Genomic DNA, 12,542 nt, shown 5'->3' with positions numbered 1-12,542 from the left:
ATTCTGAAAGCCTCGACACTCGGACAAAAGTTTCATATTAAATCGCCCTGAACTGGCTCCAAAACAATTCAATAATGAATTGCACTGCGGTTTAGCCATACTTTCTTTCCCGTTCAAGGGGGGAGTCTTCAATCACGCGCTTCGTGCTTTGGTTTCGCAAAGTATGCCCATTAATTAATTGAAATGTGGTTTATTTTATAGAAATTACAATTTAATTTCAAAGAAAATTGAGTATTTTTTTTTATTCTCTGTTTTTTTTCATACTAAAAGTTTTTTTTATTTATAAAATTATAATAATCATATAAAGGCATAATTGAATTTGAAAAAGAGTTCTCATTGATATCTCAACAAACATAAAAAGAATATGAAAGTCTAGGCATTGACAGGACTGTGACCTGTCTTTATCTAATAAAAGTGATCACTTTATACGCTTTGTAACATTTACCATTCTACTCTTTATTGACAATTATGTTCCTGAAATTTCTAAGAGTTGTATATAATAACAACATACGATATTTTTTTTACAGAATAAACTTCTTAAGGGACATATTTGATAATTAATAACAACTAAGAATATGTGAACAAAGTTTTGGACAAACGTAAAATACAAGCATGTATGTATTTTTTTTCATCAAAATCCTTCATTTACTCAATGGGCTTATCTCACATCTTAACTACTTGATTTAAAATAATATTGAGTATATAATCAACATCGATCAAATAACATACTTTACTGCCAATATTTTTCAAACCTTTCCAATAAAGTTTAATAAAATATTAAAATACCGATATTGTAGGAAGTTTTAATCATAGACTGCCTCCTTAACCCGCCGGGAATGGAAAGTTTTTTCATTAATAGTTTCTACCAGTTCTAGCTTGACTTGTTATTTCTTTCGTTTATACTACTTTTGTACGTAATTTAATATCATCATATTTCTTTATACGCTCTTAGTTTCGGTTTCTATTTATTTTGGTCTGAGTTTGTGGGTCCCTGAGGAAGGAGCGTGACTCCATTTCGAAACGGTTGACATATTTTCCCCGAGGCTATGTAATTCTCCGACATTTCCACACATCATCAGGGTATTACATAAATAAATATATATTTATAATAATAATAATAATAAAACCCTTATCCGCACCCCAATGGTGCATAGGGCACTGTGTCTTATAAACGCAGTGTTATAATATTATAAAATTAGTTTATATATTAAAACACAATATAAAAATGAAAAACATAAATGAATTAATGATATTTTTTATGAACAATTTTTAAGAAAGATGAATTATTATAGAATGAATAATCTTAGTGAATCAGTAATACTTTTATCTAAACATCTTAGAAATGTTTAAAGTTGGTTGAGAAAACAATGCAGAAATTACAATTATATATTCCAAAGCGCAAATAGGGCAGTAACAAAAAATCGTTAATATTTGTAACAATATTTTTTTTATAGCGGAAAAAGTATAGGTACAGTAAATCTACAATACATTTCAGAATAAGATTATGAATATTTAAAGAGATGATTTTCGAAAAATATTTATTACGTTTGATATTATGCCCTGTGCATGGAAAAACTCGGTAAAGGCACATTTTAAATTCGTAATTATTGTGTATGATAAAAAAAATAAAAATAAACTCATTTTTTTCACTCACTCACAGGGCTGATAAAAGGAAAATAAAATAGTTTATATAATTAAAATAATTTATTCGATTAGTACATAAAAATAAAACAGATCATTATCTGCAGAAATAAGGCACATGTGTATGTATAGTTTTAAAAAACTTAATACTAATATTTTTTTCATAATTTAAAAAATGTGTTTAAAAATATTTAAAATTACTTGCATTACTTTTTTACTATTCCCTAGATACAATAATTTACAATTTTAAATTACCATTTATTCTACGAATGTGACAAAAATACTTAAAATAAGTTACATAATTATTTTTTAACAATGATCCTCGACAAAATTTATCAATTTACCTTTTTTTATTTAAAACAAATACGCGTAAACACATTTTTTTCAATATTAGATTTCAACAAACCTACTTCGTAAATGGTAATTGTTTGCGGAAAATGTGAGTAGTTTTCTCATGTTAACCTCAAATTAACCTTATGTGTGAATATACATATTTATGTATATATATATTTATATATATATATATATATATATATATATATATATATATATATATATATATATATATATATATATATATATATATATATATATATATATATATATATATATATATATATATATATATATATATATATATATATATATATATATATATATATACATATATATATATATATATATATATATATATATATATATATAAATATATATATATATATATATATATATATATATATATATATATATATATATATATGTATATATATATATATATACACATATACACAAATACTTACATTAGTATAAGAAAATAAAATATTTTTTCCTACATATTATGATAACTGAATTCTTAAAATTTTCATTATAAAACTTTCTAGTTCTCGAGACTTGTGGTCTGTATATTAATAAACTCAAAAATGTGTTCTTATGCTAAAGTAGCAAAATTTGTGAGCATAACTTTCAATCGGCAAACTTATGTATATTATACATTTAAAAAAATGTATTTGATATTTTTAGGAAATTTTATATCGGTGATTTTTTTTGAGATGTGAATTTTTATATTTTGGTATGTATTTCATTTTTTCTAATAATTTTAAAGTAGTAAAATATCTACAAGTATAGTTTTGAAATTATAATAAGTTTTATATTAATTAATACGGTAATATAAAAGTATGTTCAATTATGATGATTTCAATGGAAGATCTGTGCAAAGTTTTGAAGATTCTTGGGATGGAGCAGTATCCAGTTTGGTGACAGAAACCTAGAAAAAGAAGAAAACACCAAATTAATAAGAGGGGTTGATTTCATTAAGATGTACGCAAGATCCTAACCGGATAATTTTATATACTGGGATACGCCTGAAAACATGACTTTCAATTTTACGCAGCTTATTCAACTAGATTTTTTTAATAATTTTTACTTTATTTCTCTTTTTTTAATTAAAATACATTTTGTTAATTGAAATATGAGCAAAATCATTGTTTGAAAAAATATTTTTAGACACTCAAGTGTAAAAGTGTGTTAAAATGATCACTAACCGGCTGAAGAAAGGTCATTAGACCTGAAATACCCAGACTTCTTCTTTATCTATGTTGAGATCTCAAAATGTAAAAATAATTCTTAAGTGGAGTAATCCAGATTTGTGAAAAAAATTGGAAAAAATGGAGTGAATTTTTTGAAAATAATTATTCATTTCCCCATATTTCAATTTAAAAAAACTTTTCTTTAAGTTTAAAAAGTAATAATTTTTAATATAAATTTTAAGGCATAAAAACAGTGTGAATTTCATGACATTCATCATTAATTTCCCTATATTTCAATTTAAGAAATCTATTCTACAATTTTAAAAAGTGATTTAAAAAAATACATAAATTTTGAGGCACAAAAATGGTGTGAATTTTTTCAATTCTTTTTTAATTTTCCCATTTTTCAATTAAAAAACTATTCAAAAAGTAATAAAGTATTAAAATATCAATTTTTAGCACGCGATACAGCCATGATTTTAAAATATTAACACTAGGAAAATATTGAAATAGCTCTAGTCAGTTCGGCAACTTTCCAGGGTGAGTAGGTACTCGTCCATAGTTGATACCAGACTTTGCCAGACAAATTTTAACTCCCAAGCTGCGGCATAGTTGCGGCATAACAAAATATGTTAAGAACTTCCCTTATTATCTGATATGAATATGAAGTTGGATTATCGCATCTCCCAGTACTAGCATTATTATGTACCAGAGCGTAGTAAGTGCTTCCCGAATGATATTGTCGGGTTTGGAACTTTTTGTGTTATAAAATACCTTAATTAATACTATCGCCCCTTTCAAAATTGGGTTTTTGAACTATCTAACATACCTAGAAAAAACGATTCCAACTTTAAAAGGTTTATAGCCTTGTCTCAAGTGTGAGTAGGTTTATTTCTTATGTTCAAAGTTACTTTGAATTCATGCAATTTTTGAGTAAAAAAACTTTAGGCAAAAACACTAACAGTTATCTCGTTAAGGGTGTGAGTTTAAAGCGAGTGTTTTTGCATAGAATTTTCACTAATGAATTACATGAAATGATAGTAACATTAAACATAAAGAGTAAATCCACTCATGAGTAGGCATAGGCTATGAAACTTATAAAGTTGAAGCCTGAGTAGGGACATGATAAGCGGTATTGCATAAGCCGTAGCTAGATTTCAGAGTCACTTGGACGTTAGGTAATTTAAAAAAAAGTTTGAGTTTAAACTTATATGTATTCACAACATTTTGAGTGCGTCCAAATACTTGTTCACAAATCTTCGTTTTCTTCACTTATTTTTACATTTTTACATTTCAACATAGATGAAGGCGCTTCAGACGTTTCGAAACATGAAAAAAATATCTAGTGTTCTGCTAAATAAAAGCTTTTTCTGCTAAATAAAAGCTTTCCCAATCCAACATAGATGGCTCTTGTGAACTCATATGTACTGTGTCATGAGATGGATCATAATTTATCTAAGAGTTCCAAAAATTTGAGTAGGTAGTGTGGCTCTCAATCATGGGTAGAATGGTGAATGTTTCAGGTGTGTAAAGTGATCACTTTTGATAGGTCATAACCCCTGTAAATACTAAGACTCTTTGACCATGTTCTTCTTTATCTACGTGTAAAAAAAAGAACTCCCATGTGGATTCGTGAACACGTATTTGGACACACTCAAAACGTTGTCAGATATATTTTTGTGTATATATAAATGGCCATAAGGTCTACACCAAGACGAAGAAGAAGAAGAATATATAATTGTCAGATATCGCTCACTCCTTACAAGAACGTCATAAATCAAAAAACTTGATTTTTCAGGAGAACGTTTTTAAAGTTTAAAAATATAACACAATGTATTAAAAATAAATATCAAGCCACTTATTGAAGTTTTTACTGTACAACATATCTTTTTAGGTAAAACCTGAAGGTTTTTTTCTCCATTTGAAAAATATTTTGTATTTTTAAAATAATAATTTAACAATACCTATTCTTCAAAATCCAAAAACAACATTTTCTGCCCTGTAGCGAGTAAATATTAAGTTAAAAATATGCCTCTTTTACTGGGATATAGTACATTTTCTGGACATTTCGAAAACATGCACAACTGAAAATTGACGATTTTTGATTTATGACGTTCTTGAAAGGAGTGAGCGATATGTGTACATAATGTCAGATATATTTTTATGGGGCTCAATTCCAAAAGACTGTAAAAATCCGAGAAATTGTAATATTTCAAATGACACATTAATTAATTATCCTTTTATTTATGAATTAAACGATTTTCAAGTATTCACGAAAACGTCATTATTTCAAACCATGAAGAACTGTGCTTCCATACTTTTTGCGGGGGGAGATACTTTTGCTGGTGAAGCTGTGACGCCGTTAGTTGTGTCGGATGAAGTTGTCTACGGGCGTCTTAAATCTTATTATGAGAAGCAGATTACAATTCTCCGTTTCGCTCAAGTTGCACAATTGTCAACTTCGTTATTTCCTCATCTCGCGACTGATATGATGAAAACTTCACTCGTCCAGAGATGTCGTAGTTTGCATTATACTAGTCGACAGGGAATTTATATGTTTTGGGATGATACACCAAGGGAAAGTCATTTTTTCTTCCATACTCTATAGTATTCGAAAAATAACGAAATTAAAATTCTCCATGGTACAATCTACTACATAAGATACGTGAACACAAGTTGTTTTAATTTATGCTTTAAAATTTCATATTTTTCACCATAAAAAAAAATAATAATAGCAGTATGTATAAAGTATGGAGTTATATTTGTAATTTTATATTTTATATTCTTACCATATAAAATAAAATATGTTTAAAAGTAAACATGAATTATGGAGTAGACAAAATAAGAAAGAAAGTTTACTGTATGATAGAATTTCAAATGGTGAAAAAATGCGAGTCTCAGATAAGTATTTTCGATAAAATTAAGATAGGCGTGTTGAGATGAGGCGAATTATATATAATAACACAGTGGTGTGGCGTTTTATTTCCTTGCGAGTAAGTGACGTGTTGGTTAGTTAGCTAGTTTTTTTTTTAAAGGAATAACCAGCAAAGCCTTTTTTTAAGAGGAGGCTTGTTTGCAGGTAGGATAGTGAGTCTAGGGAAGATGAATGTAAAAATATATCACAAAACACCCAGATCCGTTAAAAATAAATATATCTTGAATTAATTTTGCAACTGTCGGAAATCGAACCCGCGATGCCGGTTTCGCAGTCGAGCGTCTACCTAACAACGCCACAGCACGGCTGTCCAAACTCAAAACACAGTAAGGGACATTTTTTTGTAGTACGTTTTTTTATTTATTTTTGGACTAAGTAGATTCTACTTAGTCCAAAAATGCAAAAAAAAACGTACTATAAAAAATGTCCCTAACTGTGTTTTGAACAGCCGAGCACCTGTCTCAGTTATTTATAATATTATTAGCATTATTGAGCAAGGCCTTACTTCAAGTGTGAGTCGCGTTGGCTCCACTCTTTCCCGCATCCCAATCTCCATCTCGACTTCCTCAAGAATGGAATCCAGCAGCGATATCAGCCTGTCCACGTCTCGCTCGGAGAAAACCATGGGAGGCTTGAACTTCAGCACATTGCAGTCTGGTCCATCGTTGCTGATTAGTATGCGCTCTTGCTTCATCCTGTTCAAATTAGAAAAGAGATAAAAAAAATCTGAACATTTTACGAGTATTTTACTCTTATAATTTTCAAGTTTTTGATTCCAAAATAGAAATAAAACACTCGTTTAAGATCACTTTTAAGTAAATTTATGTAAACACGACGAGTTTCGAGAACTTCAGATATTATCATCAACAGGGGAAAATACATTTTGTATCTACTATTACTTTTATTTGTAAAAATTAAATTAAAATAAGCTATTTTACATGCAATCAAACATATATTTTTTTCGAAACAAACTTTGTGTAAAATATGATGGTTTAAATTTAAAAATAAAACACTAATTTCATACCATTTTTGAGTTTATTCATGTAAACAGCTGAAAATACAGTTCGTAATTTATTTCCCCAATTCTCGAAACTAGTGGTGTTTACATCAACAAAAAACACTTCCTTTTCTCTACGACCAAATGTATAGTTTAACGACTGAAAGTTATAGCATGGTATTACATTTGTATAATAACATGATGATTTAAATACAAAATAAAACAGTTGCTTAATAACACTTTTTTGAGTTTATAAATGTAAACACGACTATTTCGACATTGTAAAATGTTCTCATTAATGGGTGAAAATATTATTTTCAGGTGTTATTGAGAAAATCTGTAGTTCTCGAAACTAGTCGTGTTTGTACTAATAAACTCCAAAAAGTGGTCTATTACATGTCTTATTTTAGTAATCTAACTTGTTTCTACAGCAAAGACAAATCTTCTCACTACTCGACAGATGTAACTAACATGCTGGCAATGCCTTGTTTCTCTGGACCATGTATTATGTATATCATCTTAATACCTTTCTTTTAGGGTAAATTTTTGATTTTTAAAAAATAAAAATAAATGTTAACTTACCTTGCCACGACATGTTGTGCTATCTGCGTGGCAGGCGTCCTCTCTTCCCGATCTAGCACCAGCTCGACTCCAGAGAACAACCCTAGTCCTCTGACGTCACCCACCAGCGGATGCCTAGTCCCCAGTACTTCTAGAGCGCGCAGCAAGTATCCTCCAACCCTCTGGGCGTGGTCTAATAACTGCTCGTCTTCGATGACGTCTAAAACTGCGTTCGCAATGGCGCATGACACTGGATTACCGCCATACTGAAAAATAAATAGTTTATCTTTTTAATAATTGTTTTTATTGCTTGCTTTACTGCGGTGCATAATAAGGGTATTTTGTTTACATAAGGTCTTCATTGTGTTGTTGTCTTTCTATGTCGTAGTAAATATATTGTACAAGGTTGTGAATTAGGGTTGTGATTTCAAAAGTATATTAGGTTCGTGATTATGTGTTTATTTTTTTTATTTGTATACATTTATTTAAATCACAATTTTTTACATATTTAGAACTTTTTTTTTACAGAGACCCACCAAGCCACCTTGTGTGTCTTGTCGGTGGAGTTCTTTTTTAATACATTTTTTTTAAAAGATTTTAACCTAATAAACACACATCAGGTGTTCTTATTTCATGAAAAAAATATTTATGGAAGTGAAGCATCAAATTGGCATAATAAGGATAGAAATGGACTGATCGCAATCGAAATGCCATTCTCACAGACAAATGTGCGGCAAAAAGGTGTACGATGTTGGAATGGTGAAATAAGGAAAGAATGAAAAACTTAAAATAAGTATTGCCGATAAAAGAGTGGTGTAGAACAAATGAGTGAAGAAAGAATAGTTAAACAAATTTTAGAGCAGAAGAAGACCAAGGAAAACTTGACATGATCCAGTACGTCAAATAATTCAATTCGGTCAGGTCAGGAGTTGGAATAATCGGCGGGTATGTATAAGGAGATGCGTAAATGTGGAAGAGGTGAAGAATGTTTGAAAAGTATTTGAGTGGTGTGGCGTTCTATTCTCTCTCCCTACTCTTCCGATAAAAAAACTTTTTAAAGGGATCTGTCATAGAATGCCGGAGAGTAATAGTCGAGTGGTAAATGCGATAACTGAACATTTTCTGCAAATGCCTTGGAACCTACCGTCGGGTTGGAACTTAGATCTAGCTGACTTATTGAACTTACTAACTACAATAATGTAGTAATCCCACTCTCCACCTATACGTGGGCACTTCTAGAAACTTGGTGGTAGTTTTAAAAATTTGTATTTATTTAGATTGCTAGTAACAAGGACATTGAAAGCTGTTAAATGTAAATCCACAGTTAAATCGGGAGAAATTTTTGTTTGATACTTTCTTATAATATTGCTAATAAGTTCATGAAAAAAATATAAGTAAATGGTCTGACAAAGAGCTGAGAGCTTCTGTATCAAATCCTGGAATACGGAGCTTTCAATGTGTTCTCATCAAACCAATTTTAGCTTTTCTAATGACGTCTGTTTCGTCGTATTGTTGTCGTTCAATATCCCACAAACACTTTGTGAAACGTTCTCTGGATTGCCTTTAGAATTCACCAGCTAACGTATGTCAAATTGGTATATTGATCAGAGTCTAAGTGGACAGGCACTTGAATTGATAATTGATATTGACAATTATTGGCTATGTTAAGGATTCAACATTGTTTGAGCATGTCCATTTTATCCGTAATTGATTAAAATAATTACCGAGAGGGTGGTAATATATGGTGTGTTGAAATGGTTTGGACATGTGAATAAAATAAGTGAATAAAGAATAGTTGAACAAAGTTATAAGGTGAGTGTGGTTGGTAAAAGAAGAAGAGGATTATAAGGAAAAGGATTATAAGGCATGATCGAGTATTTCAAATATTTGAAAGTGGTCAGGTCAGGAGTCGGAATATTCGAAGGGTATGTATGAAGAGATACATGAATGTGGAAGAAGCAAAGGTTGTTTGCAAAGACAGATTGGTTTGGCGTTCTAAACTCTTTGTCTACCCCAGCAAAGAAGCAACGTGATAGTTAGTTAGTTTGTAAATTTTATCTGGATCATGCACAAATATTAATACTAAAATTGTTTGTATTATTTTTTGACATCTCATCAAAGATGAAGAAGAATATGGAAGTCTGGGCATTTACGGTAAAAAAAATATGAAAATAACTCCTGTAATTGGAGATAATCCAGATTTTGTGAACAAGTATTTGGACACACTCAAAATGTTGTAAAATTGTTTGTCATTAATTGATTCGGCAGTCACTTTGTGATAATAAACTTTGCATTTTTAATTAAAGCTTACTTGGTAAATATATTAACATAAATATCTATACACACACACACACACACACATATATATTTATATATATATATATATATATATATATATATATATATATATATATATATATATATATATATATATATATATATATATATATATATATATATATATATATATATATATATATATATATATATATATATATATACATATACATATATATATATATATGTATATATAAATATATATATATATATATATATATATATATATATATATATATATATATATATATATATATATATATATATATATATATATATATATACAATATATACCTATATAAATACTGTTTTCATGGATAATTAAAACTTCATAGCAGTATAACAGTTTACATGTTAATGAACACAAATAACACTGACGCGAAAAATTAAAACGACGCCATGAAGACAAATACAAAACTCGACAATAAAAAAATCAGCGTTCTTGAATTCGCGTTTCAGCCGCTCGCATCGCAGGAACGAAGTATAAAGCTCACACCGACATAGCAGTCCCATGCATCCCCAAGGGTGGGATTGAACAAAGCAATTAGCGAGAACCCTGCCAAGGCTTCATTACAATAAACTTGCATACTTCATTATTTCATATTTGCATTTCGCGATTTCAGAAGAGCGGTGGATCTGACGAAGGGGCTACTTTGCGCCGGCGGGAAACTTTAACTTAGATTTAATTTTAGTTCCCGCGAAAGTAAATTTATCTTCAAATATTTCGCGACGAATAGAATTTTCCTACTTTGAAGTATCTTTGCGGTAGATTTTACCTAATGCATTATCCTGACTAACTTCGTTTGCTCTGGTTATATTATTTATGGTGTTAGCCTCCTTTTCAGAACGGTAAGGGTAGAGTTTAAATAATAGAATATTTATAAGGATGATTTCCATTCTATAGATCTCGATTTTAAATTGGAATAAAACTAAATAAAATTACTGTCGGGTTGTGGACCCGTGGTTAGTGTCGCGCACTTTCGAGTCAGAATTTTTCGGTTCGAACCCACTCTACCACAATTTGATACCTAATTCTAATAATTAGCCTCACACACATAGTATAAAATTGAAATATTTGTGTAAATAATAAAAACAAAAATATTTCTCTTTTTAAAAAAAAAGTAATGTTGTGATCTTACACACAAATCTACTGAAATTTGAGTAGAGTGGTTGTCAATCTTGGGTTGAATAGTGAATTTTACATATGTTTAAAGTGATCACTCAAGCCAGCCACTTTGATGGGTCGTAAGCCCTGTAAATGTTCAGACTTCATACTCTTGTTAAACTTTGTTGAGATGTCAAAATGTATAAATAATTCTTAATCGGAGAAACCCAGATTGTAAAGAAGGATTTGGATATAGAAGAATTTACTTTGATGTTTTTTTCTAAAGAATATAAGTATAACATAACAATCACATTTTTTTCATTTAAATAATCAGTAGGAGATAATTTAAATTGAAAAAATTACAAATGTTATATATCGACACGAGATGCGCGCTCCTAGAGCCCACGCGTTGTGCATGTAGGTCTGTCAAAAGCACGCGTTATGAAATTGAGATAACATCAATTATCGCAATATATGTAACATTCGAATACATTGAGTCAGCAACAGAACATGTCAACACAATAATACGAATATCTCCGAGTAAACAGTAACAAACAAACAGCCTTGCATGCTTATCAATACCCAGAGTTTAATGACACTTAGTGGATACAGGCGTGATGATCGCGTGCGCGCAGAGCCGGCTCTAAAACATGAGGATATTGGGCCGAAAAATTCATTTAAAAAAACCGAGAATTTTAAACTCTTTGGGCGTTTGTCCACTACACGGAATCACTCGGAATTTCGCCATCCGACACGTAAGTTAGCGTTTTAAAACGATGATTGGCTTGGATTGGCTTGTGCTTTTGTCCGTCTTTCTTCGGATCGGAGCTCTTGATCGGTGCGTGAACACGTTGCGCGTAAATTCGATCACGCTAAACTGTCGTAGTCGCTTTCATTTTTCAAAACCAGACTGCCGGACGGTAAAATTCCGGGTAGTGGACAAGCGCCCTTTAGAGTTCGGGCGGCATTATGATGATTTCGGTAAAAACAATTTTTAATCTAAGTTTTACTTGGTTTATACCACTATTTAGTATTGGTACCAAGTAAAACTTAAATAAAAAAAGATAGATATTACCACAAAGCTACTGCCGAATTAATTAATGAGAAAATAATTTTAGTGTTACTATTTCTTTATGATCCAGACACAACTAAGAAAACATAAAGTTAACAAACTAACTAAATACTTGATCATGCCAAGTTTTCCTCGGTCTTCCTCTGCTTCTATTATTAACCATATTCGCCTCATAAATTTAACTCTAGCACAATAGCTAAACACGCTCACCATTACACCACGGAGGCGAACGTACTATAAAATATTATATTATATTTATGTCACCTACTTTCGAAATCCGCCAGATCCATGTGAGTCGATTTTACAAAAAATGCTAAATTCTCCGAGCAAAATTTATGTTAAAAAGATGTCTATCTTCAGATTAAATA

The 12,542-nt window shown here is 30.2% G+C and overlaps 1 protein-coding gene across 1 annotated transcript in view; it reads right to left on the bottom strand.

The window, feature by feature from the left end:
- Nucleotides 1-2,766: 2,766 nt before the first annotated feature.
- The window catches only part of LOC148312442 (ethanolamine-phosphate phospho-lyase-like), a 33,128-nt gene continuing 23,352 nt past the window's right edge, over nt 2,767-12,542 (bottom strand). The window contains exons 8-10 of the mRNA XM_088277285.1: nt 7,682-7,926; nt 6,608-6,797; nt 2,767-2,905 (exon numbers count right to left, since the gene is read on the bottom strand). Coding sequence (XP_088133411.1) covers nt 2,825-2,905; nt 6,608-6,797; nt 7,682-7,926 — 516 coding nt within the window. The 3' untranslated portion in view covers nt 2,767-2,824. The remainder of the gene's footprint in view (nt 2,906-6,607; nt 6,798-7,681; nt 7,927-12,542) is intronic.

This window comes from Brachycentrus maculatus, unplaced genomic scaffold (assembly GCF_059751285.1).
Source record: "Brachycentrus maculatus isolate JH-2025_06_01 unplaced genomic scaffold, ASM5975128v1 h1tg000040l, whole genome shotgun sequence".
NCBI classification, from domain to species: Eukaryota; Metazoa; Arthropoda; class Insecta; order Trichoptera; family Brachycentridae; genus Brachycentrus; species Brachycentrus maculatus.
Note: the sequence above shows the minus strand (reverse complement) of the source record. Positions and strands in the feature narration are given on the sequence as shown.